Here is a 21,764-nt window from a genome sequence, read left to right as displayed (position 1 = left end):
CATTTAATTCGCTTAAAAATTTTGCTATTTTTAAATTTTTTTAATATTTGTTCTCCTTGTTTTTTGCTTTAAATATATGTATATATATGCATAATATGCATAATTGTAATAATTATCATATAACTTTTTTGTTTTCCTTTTTTTTTTTAGTTATGCTGCTCAAAAATCGTTCGGTGTGTGGGTGTATATATGTATATATATATACATATATATATATATATATATACATACATATATGTATATATGTATAAAAATTGGTCCATGTTAACCACAGCAAAAACTGAAAAATTTAAATTAAATATTTAAATCATAAACGAAACTGAAAGCAAAATAAAACCAAACTCAAATTGTTTTTAAACAATACTTTTTTGTATATATATATATGTATTTTTTTATTTATATGTATTAATTAATTTTTTTTTTTTGTGTTGCATATAACATACATATCCGATATATACAAATTGTTGTTTTTTATATATTTTATTTTAATATTTATATTTAAGTTCTAGCATTAAATTTGATTTAAATTTTTAATAGTTTGTTTGCGCTCTCTAAACTGCCTTAAGATATATAATTATATATTTTTTAATTTTTACAATTAATATTTTTGCTGTTGCTGTATTTGTTATATATATTTGTTGTCGTTAAATTTATCTTTATGTTAAATCATTTTATTTTATTTTATAGGCTTTAAAAAATAATTAAAATTATGCAACAATTAAAATGTAAATGTTTTTCATTTTATAAATGTAATAAAATTGTTGGGATTTTTATGCTCATTTTAATTCATGTTTTTCGTTTTGTTTTTGTTTGCTCATGTTTCCCTTTTCTTTTTTTTTTACCATTTCTGTTGTAGTTTTTTTTTTTTTTTTTTTATTTTCATTTTTTTTCTTTTTCTTTTTAATACTTTGTACAATAAACAAGAAACAGATTTCGCATAGGAAAATGTAAATCAAAATATTACATTGTGTTTTCTTCTTTTTTTTCCAATAAACGAGAAAAAATTATATTAAAAATAAAAGTTTTCCTTTTAGTTAAATTCGTAAATTTCATTGAAGGAATTTTTTTTCTTGTTTTTGCTCTCAAACTGAATTCTTATTTTTAACGGTATAATGACTGTTTGTTGTTGTTGTTACTTGTTTTGTTTTTGTTATTGTTGCTGTTGGTTTTCTTTTATGCTTTAAATTAAATGCCAATTAATTTAATTAATTAATTTTTAAATCACATTTCATTGTTTTTCAACACTGCAAATTCAAAATTTTTTGCATTTGCTGCTTCGATTTTGTGTTGTTGTGTGTGTGTGTGTGTGTGTGTGTGTGTGTGTGTGTGTGTATTTGTGTGTGTGTGAGGAAACGAAATTGGTTTTTGTTTTCTTTGTTGTGAATTATGCGTCTCACTAAAGCGCACAATTCATTAAAATTAATAATACTATATACAAATATGGTTTCAATCCATTTCATTTCTTTTTTTTTTTTTTTTTAATTTTTTTCACTTTCATTTCATTTCTTTGTTAAGGAATTTCTCAATCATGCTTCTCTCATAACTGTCAACTACAACCACAGGCGTTGCACAACACTGGCGCACACTTCAATCGAATAGCGTGGCCAACAAATCGTCGCTAGCATTGTTATTGCTGCTGCCACTGGACGGTGGCGTATTCAAATCTGGCTGCGGATCCAGGTACGATAAGATTTCCATTGGATCCATATCCTGCAACAGCTGCAAAGAGAAAACAAAGAGAGAGGTTAGCTTCAGGTTGGTTTAAAAGTGGGTGGGGCTGTTATGCTCGACAATTGCTGAACTGCTATCGGTATTAAGCAAAGTTTGTTAAGTGTTGGTTAATGTGGTTGATCACTCGCTAAGCTGCCTCGCCATTGGACTCAGTCTTTTTATACACTCATCGCAAGATTACCCAGCACTCATTACTCAACACTCTTTGCCCAGCACTGCTTACTCAACACTCGTCGCTGTCTCCAACTCTCATTGCTCTACACTTTCTAACTCAGTTCTCATCTACTCTTATCCAGCTCCCCCAACTCTTTAGCTGCTTGCACTCGTTACTTACATTCAAATCGTGTCCGGTATTATCGAGTCCGGCAGCGGTGGGATCAAAGTTCTGCAGATCCGCACTCAAATCGTTCTCGAACTTCAGCTGCGCCTGGCTGCTTATCAGCGAGTTGAGCAGTTGCTCCTGCTGGGATTGTTGCTGCTGCTGCTGTTGCTGTTGCTGCTGGCTGTCCGTGTTGGACATGCTGGTGCTGCTGCCCAGGCTGCGGCTGGGCGTGCCCGGCGTCTGTGGTGAATTGTGTCCAGTGCTGTTGTTGTTGGCATTGTTGCCGCCATTGGAGGCATTGGGCGTGCCGCCGCTAATGGGCTCATTGTGGGAGGAGCTGACGCTGGGCGGACCACCAGGTGTCATGGGATGGCTGGCGGCGCCAGGTGTGTGCGGCGTATGCGGCGTGTGTGGCATCTATCCAGAGAGAGAGGAAGAGAGAGAGAGGATTAGTCATTTGAGCATTTGCTTTTGCTTGCTGTGAGCTCACCTGATCGCTCAGTGATTTCTCCATGGCATTGAGCTGATCCAACGAGTTGACCCCGTCGCTGTTGGCCAGGCTGTTGTTGTCGCTGTGGCTGCCATTGAAGCCATCATAGCTGCTGCGATTGCCACTGCAAGGGAGAGAGAGAGAGAGAGAGAGAGAGAAGGTGAGCGACTGCTCGAATCGGATTCTCTTCCTCTTTGAGTACTTACAGCTGTGCCCCGTTGGCTGCGTTGTTGTTGCCCATCATGTTGCCGTTGGCAATGGAATTCATGTCGTGCATGTTGTAGGGACTCATGGCCTGCGAGTTGTCCCAGGTGGGCAGCTGCGTGGAGCCCGGCGACATCACCTTGGCAATGTCGTCGCACAGCTCCTGCTTGATAGCCGGCAAACTGTTGTTGTTGCTGCTGTTGGTGCTGTTGTTGTTGCTGCTGCTGGTGCTGTTGTTGCCGTTGCTGTTGTTGACGCTGCCAGCGGTGCCAGCGGCGGCCACAGCACTGCCCGGCGGTGCGCCCGACTGTGGTGCATTCGGCATGCCGCCATTGTGCTGCAAGGCCCGCCAATTGGCCGATGAGTCAATGATCACCTCGTCCACGTCGGAGGTGCTCAGCGTGTTGAGTATGGCCCAGATGTACTGATCGATCTCCAGGGTGTCTGTGATGGCCGACTTGCTGCACTCCGGACAGCGCCAGGAGCCGCGCTCGCTGTTGATCATGAGATACGCCTCCAGGTCGAAGCATTGCACGTGCTTGCACTCGTGACCGCGCGCCGGCAATCGTATTCGGCTCTTCGTGATGGGGCACTTCAATGAGATCTTGGCGCACTGCTGGGCGGCATCCGGACTGTTGCCGGTGGCCACGCCGTCCGCACCCACGCTGGGCAGGCTCAGGTTGCGCTTGATCTTCTGCACGCTGTGCTCCAGTGGCAATAGATTGCGCTTATGCAGCGTCTGCAGCACCTGGCGCACCGATGGTCGATGGACTAGTTGCAGCACAAACAGATGGGACTGCAGAGGGAGAAAAGAGACAGTTAGGCTAAGGATGCCAAAGATCATCAGATCCACATCTGATTCACTTACACAACAACAGGAACTGGCGGTTAGTTGGAGCGTATTGCGTCCCGGTTGGCAGACGGCCTTCAAGTAGAGCGGACGCAGCGCCGTGCTGTTCTTCTCGGAGCGCTCGATGTTGAGGGGCGTGGCATTGGCGGAGACGGTGACCGTGTGCGGCCAATTGGTGTTCATCTGGCGATCGTCCTGATGGAAGCATTTCAGCTGCAGCTCCAAATCGGTGCTAAGAGAGAGAGAGAGAGATAGAAGTTAGTTTCTGGCGAGGATTGGGTAAGTTTAGATATATACTTACCGGCACATCAGCGTGTTGTAAACATTCTGTTTTAGATGGAACACGTGATTGCTGACCGAGAGATTGTGAAGCAGGCGGAACGGTGGCAAGATGATGCCATCGCGCACCGGGAATGTCAGTCTCATCTCTTCGCCTGCACAGAGTTGGGGATTAGTGGATGCTATAAGAGAGTGCAACTAGGTATGGACTTACTGCTATCCATTGGCGGCTTGATGTCCGGATTGGGGCTGACATAGGGCACGCTGCAGGCAGGCGTCAGCGGCGGCGTCGGATTGCCAGGAACTGGACTGTGCTGATAGTTTTGCTGGAAACTGCAAGGGAGATATCGAGAATGAGCAACTGCATCATTGGCCAGCTGGGATTGTTGTTAGCTTACCCTTGATTCTGATAGGGATTGCCGGTGCTGGCAACGGCGCCCGGTCCAGCCGGGCACATGCCGCCTTGGCCGGCGCCCACGCCCATGGCGCCGCCATTGCCGCCGGGATAGAATTGCGACTGTTGCGCGTAGCCAACGCCCGCGCCACCTGGCTGCGGCACAAAGCGCTGCTGGCCCATGCAGCCGGGACCGGGTCCCATGCCGGCTCCGCCCATGGGCATCATGGGGCCACCGCCGGGACCCATTACTGGCCCGTTGCCGGCTGAAATACGCCCATAGGCGCCTGCGCCAGCGCCGGCGCCCGCCGGACCACCACGTCCGTAGCCATTGCCGGCGCCCGCCTGCATGGGCAGTGGCACACCGGGCACTCCTGAGCCGCTGCCGGCACCGGGATGCATCTGCTGTCCGCCGTACATTTGCGGCGGCTGCTGCTGTTGCTGTGCAGGATTGGGATACATGCCGCCAACGCCAACGCCAGCGCCGGCGCGCTTCTGGGCCATGTGCATTTGCGGATGGGGATAGGGCGCCATGCGGCGCTGCTGCTGCTGCGGCGGCTGCTGCTGCGGATAGCCGCCGTTGGCCATGCCCTGCATCTTGGCCATGGGATTCATGGCGCCCATTTGCTGCTGCATGCCGGGCATTCCTCCGCCCGGTCCCATAGACATGCTCTGCATTTGGTTCATTGGCGTCATCTGCAAGGATTCAGATTCAGATACAGATTTTCGATTAGTTTTCCGGCTTTTCACATCTAATCTACATGAATGCTCGCTTTGTGGCTTGTGGGGCTAATTGTGGCTGCTAATTGCCCAACACGTTGTTGTTGTTGTTGTTGTCACACAGCTGCTTAGCTGTAATTAGCCAAACCAAACCAAAACCGAGCCCCAGTGTCGCCCCCTCTTTCCCACCCTCTGTGCCGCTCTCTCTCTCTCTTTCGCTATCCAGTTCCCTACCACAACGTTTGCCTGCACTTTGCCCGCCAACAATTAAATTTGTTATTGAAAGCGCATTGAAAGACGCGCGTTGCCAACTGCGTCGCAAACCAATTGAGTTGCCAACCAAAGCGAACTGAGCCCAACTGCAGCGAGCTCAGCCGAACCGCATTGAACCGAGTGTGTGTGAGAGAAAGAGAGAGGGAGAAAGAATTACCTGTCGTTCACTAAGTCGTCACAGCTTTCGCAATGCTAACAGACCCACCCAAGCCCTAGCGCCTCCCCCTCCTGCTGCTCTAGCAGCCTTAGCAATATTCTAGAGTGACCTTGTCCATATACCATGCATATATATATTTATATTATGTATGTATGTATATATATATATATTTTTTATTACACCTACAAAAGCTCATCAAACCGTGCTGAGAGAACCTTTAAGAAAACGCATTTAAAGCTGATCATAAATGCGCCAAATACATATATGATCAAGTCGAATCTTGCTGTATTTTGTCTGGAATATTCTAGCGTCAATGTTAGCTATAAATATTTTTCTGCTCTGGCTTTTTTATAGCTAACTTCCCATACAGCATTTTAAGGAATTGTTCTAGCTAGCCTTAGCTAAATTATCCCACAAATTCTAGCCGTAAAAATTTATTTTTAGCGGTTTTATAGCCAACTCCACGTCTTCTTTTCCTTTTGCATTCAGAAATTGTCATTCAGAAATTCATCAGAAATTCAATTTAGATTTCGATTCGCTGTTCTGTTTTTGCGTCTGTTTTGTGCGCCGTTTGCACGTAAATGGGGGAGGCGGGCATTAAAACAAAAATAGCAACAACAAAACTCTGTTTATGGCCACAAATGAATTTCAAATGCCAACAGCTGGCCATAAGCCGGGCTGCAGCTACTGCTGCTACTAGTGCTGCTGCTGTTGCTGCTGCTGCAGTCAGTGCTCACAATGATGATGATGATGATGATAATGATGAGGATGATGTCATCGCTTCATCCACTCACCTGATGATGCCTTTGTGCGGCCGCACTGCCATAGCCCATGCCGCCCATGCCGGCCATGCCCATGCCGCCTTGGGCGCCATTATAGCTGCCCTGGCCGCCGCCATTCATATATTGGCCATTGCCGTTGCCCATCATGCCGCCATTTCCAACCGGATGCATGCCGCCACCCATCTGCAGAGAAAATGAGAGAGAGATAAGCGTGTGTTTAGTAGAGATCCTTGAGAGAGTTGTGTTTAGAGTGCTAGCTGTGTTTAGTGGATATTCTGAAGAGAGCTTAGAGCTTTGTTTGGTTAAATAGTTGTGTTTAGTTCTCAGCTAGGTGAACTTTCTCTAGCTGTGTTTATTATATATTCTTGAGAGAGCTTTGTTTAGTATACACAAGCTGCTCGCATAACTCTAGCTGGGTTTATATGCGTGTGTCCTTAAGAGAGCTTTGATTAGCATGCTAGTTGTGTTTAGTTTACATTAGCTCTCTGCGAATAGTTTCTTTTGCTGTGTTTAATTGCTATGTTGCTGTTATATATGTTGATGTGATCTGCGCTCTCTTCAGAACAGTTTCTCTGGCTGCTTTTAATTCAGCTGTGTTTAGCTCACCTGATTGTATCCACTCATGGCATCCATATTGGACATGTGTTGCTGTTGTTGCTGTTGCTGCTGTTGGCTGGCCGCTGCCACCATATTAGGATAACCAGCGCCGACGCCCGCTTGGACCTGTCCGCTCTGGCTGCTGGAGTTGCTCAGGCCGCTCAGTGAGCTGGCCGAGCTGTTGCCGCCGAGCGATGTGAACTCCGAATTGGGACCGAAGGTGTTGTTTAGGCTGCGCAGGCTGTCGCCACCGACGAGCTCATTGCCTAGCATAAAGTTGCCTCCGCCCACAGAGCGCTGCTGTTGCTGGTGTTGCTGCTGCTGGTGTTGCTGCTGTTGGTGTTGCTGCTGCTGTTGCTGATAGGCCAAAAAACTTTCGCGCTGTTGCTGCTGGTATTGCTGCTGCTGCTGTTGAGTATAGTACTGTTGTTGCTGTTGATGTTGCTGCTGCTGTTGCTGCTGTGCATCCACAATGCTGTTGGTGCTGCCACCTGGCGGTGAGATTTGGCCCCCTGTGGCTGGCGCCCTTGAGGAGCCCGCCTGCTGGTTCATTTCATCATTTTTTCTGCAACAATCATAGCAAAGGTAATATTCTTCATTAATCGGGATCACATCAAGCGGCAGGTAGTAGTAGTATAGATGCCATTGGGGCACGGCTGTTGCAGCAACCTCCTGCCACCACATGGCCATCGATATAAATACGAATCGGTCAAAAGCAGGAGCTCGTGACTTGAATAAAACGCGAAAGCGAATTTGTTTACAACAAATCTCGAGAAATTTGACAAATTTTGAGAGCAAAAGCCAAATGAAATGTGACAGGTAGGCAATAGGTAGACAGGTGAGATGATAAGAATATTGGCAATTGATAAAGTAAATAATCGCGTTTATTTCTATACTTTATATAAGCTCTCGCATAATCATACGAATGTGATTGCTCACTGCGAATTATGTTTACATAAATATTATTTATTTATTTTTATTTTTTTAAATATTTTATTTACAAATTCCAAGTACCTCTCTGGGCGAGCTGATTGTCGAGTTATTCTGTGTAAGTTTATAAATATCCCTGAATAGTATTTATCGTTCACAGTGAGTCAGTCAGTCAGCTATAATTCTACATTGTGAATACATTGGATGTTTCTTGTGGAGCGTGCCTCCAGATGCGCAACGCTTGCAATTGTCAAGTCGATTGCAATTTGTGGCTCATCGATGAGGTCAGCTTAATGCTTGCATTAATTGCATCGACCACATTGATCATGATTATCGTCATCGTCATCGTCATCGTCATCGTTATCGTCATCGTCATCAGCGCGCATGCATGCATATGTATATTTCATCATTGTCAAACACTGTCTGTCATTCATTTGACTCGCAGCTGTTGTTGTTGTTGCTGTTGTTGTTGTTGCTGCTGTTCGCATTGCATTTGGTTTGCTTCACTTGTCGCTCAGTTGCATTGCCGTTTCGTCTTCTTCTTGTGCTTCTCTTTCTTTTACTTTGTCGTCTCTTTGACATTTAAAGCCTAAAATGTCAAATGGGCTCAGGGCCTGAGTGACGTCTGCCTTCGCTTCAACACCCTCTCCCTCGCTCTCCTACCCTCTCGCTCCCACTCCACACCTTTGGCTAAGCAACGTCTCTCGTTTGAAATTGTTTTCACATTCGCGTTTTGATGGAGCGACGTTTAAGGTAAAAATAATTAAGCATATTTGCCCGACAACAACAACAACAACAACATCATGGAGCATATGAAGCGACGAGAACACAAACACAAAACGCAATGCGAATTGGAAAAGTACAAAATACAAAATAAATAAATAAAGTGAAAACAATACAGAAATATATAAAGTAACACGCTCACAATAATTGCGCATCTACAAAAAGCAGCGCCGCACAACAAAAGCAAATACAAAATACAGTAAAAAAAAAAAAAACACACACGCACACACACTGATGCTTACTCACACACATAGACACACACTCGCGCCTTAGCAAATGTAAATAAATAGCACACTAAGCGATTGGCTGATAATCGCATGACGAGCGCTTTGCCGGTAGCAGCTAGATGTGAGCGAGAGCAAGAGAGAGAGGGAGAGAGAGTGGGCTAGATGTAGGTGAGCGGAGTGTGGGGGCATTTGGCTAGTCAAGTGGATCTGTGATTGTGGCTGTGACGATAAATTAGCATTGAGTTCAACTAATCGCCGTGTGAGTTGTGCGCAGTCGGGTGGAGAGAGGGAAGAGGGACGAGGAGAGAGAGGGGGCCAGACGTGGGGACAAACAAAACCACAGCAATGAGCCAAGCCAAGTGCTCCCAAGACGCAGTGAATGCGGGTCAGCAGGTCAAGCTAAAGTCATTGCAGCTGGACGGGATTTGGTGTGGCATGCTTCAAGGCTGACAAAGCAGCAAATTACAGTTGAATAATTGACAGACTGAGTAGAAGAAGTAGAAGTAGCGATTGAAGTCAAAGTCCGAAGTAGAAGGAGTAAATGAAGAAGAAGCCGGTTTACTCGTCGGATTGGTTCATCGCTCGTGTGAACCGGTTCCTTTCAGTTGCAATATTATTTATGGAAATCATTTGACATAGTTCGCTTTCTAAACCACTAAAAAGCTTCATATTCTGACTGAGTTGACAGATAAGAAGTGAGTGAGTGAGATAAGACGACAGCATGTTTTCCAAATGCTACCGGAGAAATTCCAATGAAAAGCTTTCTTTGTGATTTATGTTGTTTGAAAAGTGCATTTATTTAGCCTAGATTAATTTCAATGAAACGCTTGCACTTGTTTGTCGAATGCATCAAAATATGCATTTCGTCTAAATTTCGTGCGCTTCGTGTTAGTCGCTTCTTTATCAATCTATCTATCTATCTGTCTGTTTGTCTGTCTGTCTATCTATGCACATATCTAGTTACAGTTATAGCTTCCTGTTAATGTGCTGGCTGCTGTCATACAAACAGCATAACCTTCAACAGATAGTGTGCGCGAGCGAGACGGACAGCGATCACAAATAGTGCAAATGTAAAATCAACAACAATGCGAAGAGAAGAGAGCGCAGCAAAGAGAGCGCGCAAAGTTGGGGGTTGAACGGGTTGGGCTTACATTGCTTTGTCATATAATCGTCAAGTTCGCGTCTTTTCGTCATTTCGTTTTGCCTCATTATGTGAATTACAATTTGCATTACATGAGAGAGGTAAGTAAGAGAGCGAGAAGGAGAGTGTGAGAGCGCAATATTCATATATATATGAGCGAGTCAATATGTGTGTGTGTAGCTGATGACGCCGTTGGCACTTGTTGTTGTTGTGCTTTGTTTCAGTTCAGTTTTCGTAGTTGTTTCGTACGTTGATTAGATATAAATTTCTTTATTGATTAGATAAAAAGAACGCGACAAACATAAACCGAAAATATATAGATAATAAAAAAGACAAAGAAGCGAACAGATGGAAATCTGTGCATGAGGTGATCCCACTAGCTCGCTCGCTCTCGCTCGCTCACTCTCGCACTCGCTCTTTCTTAGCTAATTGTGAATTGCGCGCATTTCAATTTGCGGCGGTCATAAAAATGTTTTTTTTTTTCGTCTGATTTCCGTGTTGATGTTGTTTGATGGCTGCCAAAGTGGGCGGACCGAGGCGGGGCGGGATGTTAGGTGTCGTCCATATAAAGCACTCAAACTTTGCGTGTTTTCCGAGACGTAGTTAAAAAAAACTACAACGACAAAAGCTGGGTTTGATTTTTTTTAGTCGACTTTTTCGGAATTTCGAGCAAATTTTCAATATTAAAAGCGAATTTGTTTTTTGTTTTTTATTATTTTCATTTTTTGTGGCTGTGGTTGGAGGCTTGTCTGAGCAGAGGGTTGATTATGTCAGCAGTCAAATGAAATATGTGTTTTTTATATGCTCCAAACAGGGTTTGGGGGCTTAGATGAATTAGTGGACTGAGTGCGATAAAGAGACAGACAAATAGGGAGTGAGAGGGAGAGAGAGAGAGAGAGAGAGTGAGATAGATCAGGGAGCTGAGGAAATATTGCACAATATATAGTCACATATTGTCTGGCTCGAGTTCATGATTGGCAAATGTTTGTTATGCGAAAAAAATATGTATGTACATGTGTGTGTGTGCATGTATGTATGTTTATGTAGAAAAATAAGTGCAAAAGTTTTTTGTTATATATTTTGTTGTTGTGTTATTTATCGTATTGTTGTGATTCGGCGACTGTTGTCGTGTGCTTTTTATAGACGACATTTGCTGGCGCGTGTAAAGCAAAACAAAATAGGAAAGCAAAAGAGACAGAGAGATAGATTGAGAGGGAGAGAGCCGTAAAAAATTGACAGACACGTGCGTGAAACAAACGAACGGAGGCTACATACATACATACACATATACATATGTCGGTATCTGTGTGTGTGTGTGTGTGTGTGTAAGTTTCTGCTATCAATAGAGTGGAGCCAGAGCTTGTTCGAGCGTGTACTATGCGACGTATGAGCAATATTCGATAAATTTTGAATGAAAGATGACGAACAAGGGGATATATATCTGGAATGTGGAATGCCATCAGAACAGCAGAAGCAGCAGCAGCAGCAGCAGACACAGAGAAAAACATCGTAAGGCAATTAAAAAAGCCAGCTCACACACACACACACACACACAAGCACACACTGAGGACGAGAGAGAGAGCTATGTCCTGTATTTGGTGTAAAAACCAATCATATGCGAAATGCTGAACGACAGACAGCAAAGTGAATGAGTGCATGGAGTGGGCGGAGTGGAAGGGGAAGGGAAAGAGAAGCATTCATACAATGCCTCCACATTTCATAACCGATAGCCAGCTACCCTTGCTGCTACCGTTGCTGCTGCTGCTGCTTCTGCTGCTGCATGCGATACCCTCTTGAAATGCGTTTGACAGTTGTTTCCAAGGGTGTTTAATGCTGAGCTGCCAGTAAAACCCAAACTGAACCGCATCGCAATCCCGAAAACCCAATCCATGTCTCTGTCTCTCTGCCCTCTCTGCTTTTAGCCTTTATCCAATTGCATTTTGCTGAAATTTGTTTGCTTTTTTCTTGCTTTTTGTTGCTTGTGGAGTTTTTTCAGAAGTTTTTTACGTTTGCAATTTTTGCATGTCACTGCGGCGAGGTATTGTTGTGGATTTGCTTTCAGGTTGCCTTGGCTTCTACATAGTTTTGCCTTCTTCCATTCTGCCTTTCCACTTCGCCCCCTTCTGCATTTGCCTGCGGCGCCTGCAGCTATGCAACACTTTTTTCGCAGCCGCTGCTACACATCCATCGCCTTAAAGTACTATTTGGGTGGCACACACAGCAGGACATCATAAGGCTGGAAGGCGCCTCGAGTTACAGAAATCGCCATACGCTCTCTTTCTACTCCTGCTGCCGGTTCGCTTTTATGGTTTCATTTTGAGTGAATTACTTGGCGCCCAAGCGCCTGCTGCGTTCGTATAAAGTTTCTCCGTCTTATGATTTATTTGCCAATGAATTCGACTCGAGAGGCCCGCATGCACACTCACACTCACACTCACACTCACACTCGCACACACACTCCTGCGCTCATCGTTTCATCATAAATTGCAATAAAAATAAAAATAAATCAGCATAATAGACTCCACGCAGCAACCACCGCAGAGCAACCCTCAAACACAAACATAAGCACAAATACAAATGCCATGTGGCTTTTATTTTTTCGACCCGAGGTCGAGGGGGGCTTAAAAAGAAAAACTTCCGAACAGAAAGAAATTGAAAAAGGATCACATTTTTTGATTAAAAATCCAATGCAAATAATGCAACAGCCCAGCAACAAGAACAACAACAATACAAGCTGAAAAGCATATTCATATGTAACCCTGCACACTCGCCCCTTTCTCTCTCTCTCTCTCTCCCTTCCACTTGCTATGTAAAAATATTGGCTCTAAATTTCGGTGCGCTGTTGCATTTTTCCTGTCGATTTTAAATTCATTTTTATAAATGTTTTGCCGGCTTGTTTGCCTGTTGCCTTTTGTTCGCACTGTAGCCAGGCTGAGTTACACATGTGGTATGAGCAATATTTGAATGCTTTGGTCAGCAGCTGCTGGCAACTGCAACTGTAGACAACGGCAGCGCCAACAAAAGCAACAACAACAACAACAGCAACGGCAACATTAGCTTAAACAATGGCTATACGCTAGCAACAAATCATGTTGCACGCTGCGTATACGCAATTCGAGCTGCTTTCTATGACAGGCAATTGGATGCAATAGTTTATGAATGTGTGTGCGCCAATGTGTGTGTATGTGTGTGAGTGAGCTAATTAGCATGTTTAAGCTTTCAATTGTGATCGTATGTATGTGAATACTGTTAAACGTATTGAGTGCACAGTGGCACAAAATCACTATCTGATAAAACTTTATATATAAGAAATATATATATTTTATATATAATATGCCTAAATCTGTCAGTGAACAGAATTACAAAATAAACGCATACAAAATTATATATAAAAATAAAAAATTATATATATACTCAAATAATATAATATTTAAGAAATTATAACATACTTCTGGGAGCCAAGTTGATAATTTAGTTCGAGCATCTTCTATAAATTATTTTATATTATTTTAATTTTTATTAATTTAAAATTAAAAAAAAAAAAGTTAAATATATATAAATGAATTTACAGAATAAAAATAAAAAAAAATGTTATCTAAATTTTTTTCCAATTGATTTTATTTGTCTGTTTAACACACAAATTTCATTACCTTTCCTTTCATTTTTTAAGCCTGAACAATGCTTTCACTTGCAGTTTTGCCCAATTGTCATTGAATACAAAGTCTTTATAGACTCTTTTTACTGTACTTTACATATAAATTAAGTGTATATCTAAAACTGCGCTGTTCTACTCAGTTGCAAACGCATAAATAAAACAAAATTGCATTTCGCAAAACTTTGTAAATTGCATTTTGCAGTTGTTGTTTGTGTTATTGTTGCCAGTTGCTGTTGCTGTTGTTGTTGTTAGTTATTGTTGCTGCTGCTGCTACTGCTGTTGTTGTCCTTGTGTTGTAACGCCAAATGGCTGGCTCGTCTGCTCGTGTTGCGATAAAAAAAAAAGAACGCCTTGTAACGCGCGCTAATCAGTCAGTAACAGTCAGCAGTCAAGAGTCGCCATGGCTCTGCGGCAGTTCCATTTGCCAGTTCTGCGCTCAACTAACCATACCTGGCCCGGGTCTCACCTGTCCTCACCTGTTTTCAACTATCAATCAGCGACAATTTTGCACACCTTACTTTGGTTTTTTATATTCCCATTCGTGTTTTTTTTTTTTTTATAATTCTAGTTTCTAGTTATACGCGCTGCCTATCTTATCTGCCAGTTTTTTCGCTGAAACAAAATTTATGCCAGCTAACTGTTGTTGTTGTTGTTGTTGTAGTTGCAGGGCAAAGGTGTGTAGGTGTGTGTGTGCGTTTGTGTGTGATTGTATGTATACAGCCTTGTGGCTCACGACACATTCTATATGAATTGGATAATACGTCAAACGTCATCAAAGCAAAGTTTATTGTTTTGTATTTTGTATTTTGTACTTTTGTTGTTTATCTAATCGCTAATTAAATGCAATCGACAGAAGAAGCAGATGATGAAGCAGAGGTAATAGCAGACGCGTATTGTACAAGAGTTAGCGCAAAAAAGCATAAACAATTAGAGACACATAAACATTAAAAATAAATCGAAGGCTGAAGCCTGTCAGCGACAAGCCAAATGGCAACAACAACAACAACAACCAAAAAGAAGCTGCAATAATTTTTGCTCAAGTATTTTGCGCACAACAAACAACAACAATAACAAAAATACATAAACAATATACATAAATCACATTTTAAAATAAAACAAAGCAAAAATTGCAACAGCGCAAAATAAAAACGACGAAAAACTCAACGCATAAATCGACAAAGCTGGCGACGTTGACGTCGCTGCCGACGCTGGCGTCGTACTTGAAAACCTGTTTCAAGCAACACAAAAAAATGTCTACTGAAGTACAGCTAAAAAGCAACAACAATCAGATACTGCAACACAGCAAACAAAAAAAAAAAACAAGCCCCAAAAAACCAAGAAAAAAAAAACAGAAAACTAAAATCAACAACAAAATGAAGAAACAAAGCGAAACAAGTCAAAAATTTGTGCCATAAATTCCGAAAATAAACCACAAAACTTGCTCGCATAACCACACTAAATATTTAAAGATAGTCCAAAACGAAGCAGCTAGAAAATTGTGTGGCATGAGGAAATCAACTGATAAGCGTGTTGACTGAACATGCTGAGAAGCGCAGAGAGCGGTGCGCACATGAGAATCGCAAAGAAGAGCGCGCATAGATAGCAGCCAGTTGGAAGAAGCGCATAGATAACACAGAGAACAGGCGTGAGAAGCGCAATGAGAGGGGAGGGGACGGGCTCACATATGCCGAGAGACAAGCGTGAGAAGCGCCGAGAGAGGGCTGCATAGCACAGGTGGAGAGAAGCGCAAAGAAAGATTGGATTTGCCTAGACTAAACTAAGCTTGAAGTAGCATAGCCGAGTTATTGCATATGTGAGAAGCGCAAAGAGAGGCGCAAATATGCGGAAGCTAAGAGGAATTAATTTAGATAAGTATCAATATTATACAGGCTATATATCTGAAATAAAACGATTTAACTATTATAAATTACAGTGACTCAATTCATCAATCTGTTTCACCTGACTAATTTAGATTCGACTGAAGATCACCTTCGGCAACCTCTTCAGGTCTTGCACTTCTTTAGCCAATTTCATTCATTTCGCCGGCCGTAAATCAGAGTTCGAATTCATTCCGATTTCGTAATGTAATCGCCCAAGCAGCAATAAATGCTTTCAAGTTCCATTCACAAAAAGCCGTTGACAATCGAAGAGCGACGCAGCGATGGCAATGGGGCATGGGCAATGGGAACTACGGACGGCAAGACGGCGATCAGCGCAACGATAAGGCAACAAATTTTCTGCATACCTGAGCGAAAAACAAAATGAAATATGTCAGGCCGACAAGTGGAACTATAAGTGGGAAAATGGGTTTCCCCCCTCACAAGGGGGTGGGGCAAGGCTAAGGTTTAGAATGCATAGAAAATTTCCATTGTCTGGAACGCGTTTCTGTCTGGCTGTCAACAGAAAGGCAAACAGCTCGATAGAGCTGATAGAAGGTAATGATCGTACAGAAGATACCCTATACATTTGGGTAACTTATAGATAAAGATTATAGTAATTTAAGTATATACTTCTTATCTATAGTCTTTTGACTATAGATACCCTTGAAACTTGAAAAAAAGAAAACTAAAACAGCTCGACACATATCAACGCCCATTAGCATATCCGCAGGGTATACAAACAACACTTTGCTCTATAATTTGTTGTTGTTGTTGTTGTCGTTCGCTGATAAGAATTGGTTACCTTTGATTTTAGCTATGGTGAACCGGAGAAGTTAGAGCACTGGAACCGTGTGCTATCTATGGCTGACATGTTGAAAATATTTCGGTTTCTCGCTGTTTTTCCATTTTAGGCATACACATATACATTCACATACATATATATATATAGATTTCTTTTCTTTTCTGTTTTCTGTTTTGCGCTGCGCTGATATCAATGTTGGCTGCCTTTTAATTGGGTCGTTAAATATGGTTTGTGTTTTTAGTTTTTATCATGTGACTTCTTCAAGGTGTTTTGGGGACAGCCGCCAACTAGGCGTATGGGTATGCGATGATAATACGACAAATCAAGTGATCAAAACGGCGCATCTCAATTGAAAACGGAATCGGAATCGGAATCGGAACTGGAATCGTAATTGGAATTGTAAATGGAAATTGGAGTCGGAGTCAAAAGTCAGCTTCTTAACCCATTAAAGCGCAATCAAAAAATTTCGCAATTAGATATGCGAGACAAGCGTTGACCTTCACAGCGGTTCAGGGGTTGCTTTGCTTAGCACGTGTAACTATTGTCATGGACTCGAGTGTGCCCCTGTCTTTGTTTGTTTGTGTGTGTATGTATGTGCGTGTGTGTGTTGTTGTTGAGGGTTGTTGCTGTTCGCTTCAGCCCCCGTTTCACTGATGGGTTTATTAATAATAGCACACACTTATTAAAGGCACTTTTATAAGTGCAAGCGGACTCGATAAAGCAATAAACGCACCAAATGTTTGTTTCTCTAGGGTTAATGAGACATCTCAGAGAGAGAGAGCGAGAGTGGGATTCTGAGAGAGAGCCAGGTTGTGTGTGTGTGTTCGCTCTCTGCTGATCTTTCGCTTTGCATCTAACCAATATCCCAAGGGGGTTGTTTGTTATTATTATATTATACACACATTTATATGTATGTATTTTTTTTTTGCGATTTGCAAATGGTTTTCCGCGTTTAGGTTTTGTTTTTCTGCTCTTCGTTCAATTGTATCGCATTTTTATTTCCCGTGTGAAAATTGCCAAAGGCTCGAACAGGAAGTCCGAAGGTAAAAACAGCTACTTTGTGCGTCCTTTTCGGTTTTCGGTTCGTCTGCCCGTCTGGTGGTTGGTTTATGGGCTTTATGTATATTGTTGATGGGTTGTGATTTGGTTGCCTTGGTGGTTGATTGATGTGTCGCATAGTTTGCTGTATTTACTTTTTATCTTCCTCTTCACTTATTTCATTTTTTTTTTTTTTTTAATTTTTGTTATCGCTGGCGGGTGCTATCAGGGGGTGTTGTGCATGCGCCGCATTAACAGGGTGTTAATTGTTGCAAGACACTTTTACAAGATTTTAGAAGCTTACAATTGAGATCAATTTTTCAGATCATTTTTCACAGTTTTCAATATAAATTTTGCAATATTTCAAGTACATTTTAATTTTATATAATTTGAATTTTAACTAAATTAGTTTCCAATGAGCTTCTAATAATTTCTGGTTCTTATGCCTTTCTAAATCTTGGGAGTCAAACAGGAATTCTCAGTTAATTGCTTATATATCATCAAGCATTTTCCAGTAATTTATTATATCCTAACTGTTCAGTTATTTAAATGAATATATACATATATCATCTTCAGTCCATAAATTTTGTTAAGCAAACAAATTGCTTAACGCAGCTTAAAGAGTTTCAAAATGTTTTACCACATTCCACATATTTTTTATATATTGCTTTCCAGTTTTTAATAATTGATGAATATCCAAATTCTAGTTTCTAGCTTCATATTTTAAATTAAAAAAAAAATAAAAAAATTATATTTTTCAATAAATATTCTCTCGAATATTCCATTGTATTCCACTAAAAATTGTTTGTTAATTATTTTAAATCCTAATTTACCATTTAAACTAAATCAAATGTGTCAAATTTATTTGTCTTTTATTGCTGTATTTTGATTAATTGTAAGAACTGTAAATATGTTTTTTTTGGGTATTTTTTCGTAAGATTTCCAAGAATCTTCCATTGCATTCCAGTGAATGCGTCAAGTGATTTATTTCTGTGCTACTTTTCAGCGATTTTCTGGCTAAGCTGGCCATTTTCTGCTCGGTTCTCCAACTGTTTTCCATTTATTCAGTTTTCTTTCTCTATTGGCTACCTGTGCGTGCAAATGGGTTAAGGTTCTGTCTTACCTGTGCCGGCATTTGCCTGCACTTCCCAGCTACATATAAGATCGCTATGTAAAGACCCTTACGATGATGAATTACAAGCGTGTGAGAGTGTGTGCGCGTGTGTGTATGAAATATGCGTGGCATGTGAGATGAAAATAAAAGATGAAGACGAAGACGAGGGCAGAAAAAACGGCAAACGAGCCACACAGAGAAAGGCGTAGGTAGGCGATTGGATATGGAAGTGGGTAAGAGAAATAGAAATAGAAACAAAGGCAGACCCAAAACGAGATGAGACGAAGACGGAGAAGGAGAAGGAGACGGAGACGAGTTTGTAATGCTTCGACGAGTGACCTTTTTGTTGTTGTTTCTGTTGTTTTGTTCACGAGCTCCCCGCGCCATGTTACAAAAGATACAATAAACTGAATTTGGGCAAAAACATTGCCGAGCTGCTGCTGCTGCTGCTGCTGCTGCTGCTGTTGTTGCAAGGGCTGAGCGGAGCTGCGCTGCGCTGAGCAGAGGCGGGCAGGCAAGCGGATCGTCGCGTCTTGGGAAAATTTTCTATCTTGGCAACTTTGTGTTGCCTTCTTTCTACGAAAATAGTTCAATGGAAAACTCTTAGAAAAAATGCTCAGCCCAACAACAGCAACAACAAAGCAACAGCAGTAGGTCGCTACAAATTGTGCACTCAATGGCAAATGTTTGCTAAGGCTGAAAGCGCGAGTGAGAGAGATAGCATACACAGTGCCTTTGCCTGCTGGCTGCGCTCTTTGGCGTACGTGCAAGCTGAGTTGTTTGTATGAGTGTGCGTGTGTGTGTGTGTGTGCGTGCGTTTGAGTCAATTATGGGTCAGCTGTGCGTGAGTTTGAGAGCAATAGCAGCAGCAGGCGAAATAAAGAGAGGGAGAGTGGGCGAAGAGTGGGCAAAGCCACGCATAACTCCCGTCACACAGCTGATGTAAAGCTGCCGCTCTCTCTCTCTCGCTCTACGTGTGTTTACCGTTTTGTTTGTTGTTTGAGTGAAGGAAAAATCCATTGAATGCGAAAAACTCTTCAGGGCTTTAAATATATACATATTGACAACTAATATAGATTACTTAATTTTGTTAATTTTTCTTATCACTTAAAGCTAATTTAAACTACAACAACTAAAGCAAAAAGTCACACAAAATTTACATAAAATATCTAAAAACAAAAGCACATTCCTTTCAAAGCACAACAATTAAATATATATTTTATTTTATTTTCTTTTTATCTATTTAACAAAAATTTGAGCAAACTTTTTTTTGTTTATTTATATTTTTTTTATTATTATCATTTCGAGCAATATTTTTTATGCACTACGTGAATTTATTTTTAAGGTATTTATTTTTGGCAAAAATACAATTAAAAGGTAAAGTAAAATATTTTTCAGTTATTTTTGTCTTTGCTCAGTTTTTTAAATACTTTTTTCTTTATTTTTGTTGTTTTAAATGGAATTTATTTTTAGACATTTTACCTAAGTTTTGCTTTATTGTGCGAATTGTTGTTGTTGTTGTTGCTGCTGCTGCACTTGTTGTTGCTGTGGCGGCAGAGGAGAGCAGCAGCGCAGCCAGCGATTGCTTTTGCCTGCTGCTGCTGCTTCTGTTGTAGTTGTTGTTGTTCTTATTCTTGTTGCTATTGCTGTATTCGCTGAGCGGCTTATCAGCGCTAACTGTTAACGATTTAACTGTTTGTTGTTGTAGTTGTTGCTGTTCTTATGCTCACTTTTGCTTTTTGTATTTGCTTTTGCTTTTCTTTCTTTTTTTTTTTAATTTTTGTTTTTGTTTTTAAACTTTGGATTCACTTTTCACTTGATTTCTGAGCCGTTCTTAGAGTGTCTGTATGCGTGGAGGCGTGGTCAGGGGGACGGATGGTATTGTTGTTTTGATTGAACTTACTTTTTGGAATTGCGCTTCGTTGTTTGTTTGGAATACATGGGAATTTTGTCAACAATCAATTGCATGGCATCAATCAAATAACATGGACATCTAAGCACACTCGACACGGTGTGTTTCTTGTTTGTTTGCTGTTGTTTGTTTTCAACTGTTAATTTGTGTTGTTTTTGTTTGCTTTGCTCAAAGGTTCAGCGACATTTTGGCAAAAGTTTTTGTTGTTGTTTTGTTTTCTTTTTATTTATTTTTAACTTTTTGTGCACTTTTTCTTTCACTTTTTTTTCTGATGATTTGATTATTAAAATCTGGTTTTTTGTTTTTAACTTTTGTTATTGTTGTTGTTTTTCTTGTTACGCTTTCACATTTCGTGCGTCTGTTTGTTGTTGTTTCTTGAACTCTTTTTGAAATTTTTCTTTTTTTGGTTGCTAGCAAAATTTGTTGTTAACTTTTGTTGTTTGTTTGTTTTGCACTTGTTGCTTAATTTTATTCGAAACAAATTTATTGTTGTTTGTTGCACTTGTTGCAAATAATTTGTTTCTTGTTGCTTGTTTGTGCTAGTTGTTTGTTTGTTTGTTTAATAATACTGTTGTTGTAGTAATCCAAGTTGTTGTTGTTGCTGCTGTAGTTGTTGGTTGTTGTTGTTGTTGACTGACTTGCAACAGGAACTTTTATATTTATTTAATTATTTCCTTTTTTTTTTGAGCACTTAATCCAGAAATGTGCTTTTGTTTATTTGTTGTTCAATTTGTGTTTGTTCTGAAAGTTGTTTATGTCACTTCTTTTTTTTAAATATTCTCATTAGTATTTTCAATAATAATATTTAATACAGTTTTAAATACTACACAGTTGTTTGGTTGGTGGAAAAAAACGTAATTCTTGTGTTTATTTTGCTTTTGACCGCTTTTTGACGTATTTTTCTCTTTTTAACTTTTTGCCGCGTTTGATGCTTGCGCGTATTTCAACCGAGCGACGACAACATTCGACGGCAGCCAGAAAGGAACTGATGCTGGGCTGGCAACGCTGACCGTGGCACGACTCGAAACTGACTGAACGGGAAACTGGTGACTGCGATGGCCGCTGCTGGCTGTTCGGTTTTCGCTGCTTGCTGTTCGCTGCTGCTGCTGCTGCTGTTCGTTGTTCGCTGTCGCTGCTGCTATGGCGGCGCTACCTTCGCACCCACACACACACACTCGTGCACAGCCATAGACGCTTGCAGTGCCCGAGAGAGCGAACATGTTTGCGAGCCTTTGCGCGTGGTACAGTTGACGGCTCTCTCTCGGGTTGTGCCATCTCTCTTGCTCGCTCGCTCGCGCGCGCTTGATTTATTTCAGGTCGCTGTGTTTGGTATTCATTTGACTGTTAAGGGGCGACGACGCGCGAGCACTTAAGTAAAATAATAATTATACGTATGTCAATTTGTTTGACTTCTTTGCGTGCGTTTATTGCTACGTTTAGCGTAAAAGCGCAAAGCGTAGTAGAATCTACTACTTTTTTGTGT

The 21,764-nt window shown here is 41.3% G+C and overlaps 1 protein-coding gene across 2 annotated transcripts; it reads right to left on the bottom strand.

The window, feature by feature from the left end:
• Window positions 1-1,317: 1,317 nt before the first annotated feature.
• Window positions 1,318-20,460, bottom strand: LOC6582339 (zinc finger MIZ domain-containing protein 2). Of its 2 annotated transcripts, none has more exons than XM_002008006.4 (11): window positions 20,273-20,460; window positions 6,809-7,364; window positions 6,215-6,385; window positions 4,275-4,966; window positions 4,091-4,209; window positions 3,899-4,031; window positions 3,616-3,829; window positions 2,750-3,543; window positions 2,544-2,667; window positions 2,066-2,470; window positions 1,318-1,719 (listed from the first exon to the last, which is right to left on the bottom strand). In XM_002008006.4, the coding sequence occupies exons 1-11, from the start codon at window positions 20,335-20,337 to the stop codon at window positions 1,588-1,590; spliced, it is 3,405 nt and encodes a 1,134-aa protein (XP_002008042.1). In that variant the 5' UTR covers window positions 20,338-20,460; the 3' UTR covers window positions 1,318-1,587. The 2 variants fall into 2 exon arrangements, with proteins under 2 accessions (XP_002008042.1, XP_015017886.1); XM_015162400.3 differs by lacking the exon at window positions 20,273-20,460 and adding an exon at window positions 19,852-19,923.
• Window positions 20,461-21,764: the final 1,304 nt, after the last annotated feature.

Source organism: Drosophila mojavensis, unplaced genomic scaffold (genome assembly GCF_018153725.1).
Source record: "Drosophila mojavensis isolate 15081-1352.22 unplaced genomic scaffold, ASM1815372v1 contig_74, whole genome shotgun sequence".
Classification (NCBI taxonomy): domain Eukaryota; kingdom Metazoa; phylum Arthropoda; class Insecta; order Diptera; family Drosophilidae; genus Drosophila; species Drosophila mojavensis.
This window is presented reverse-complemented; position numbering and strand designations above follow the sequence as displayed.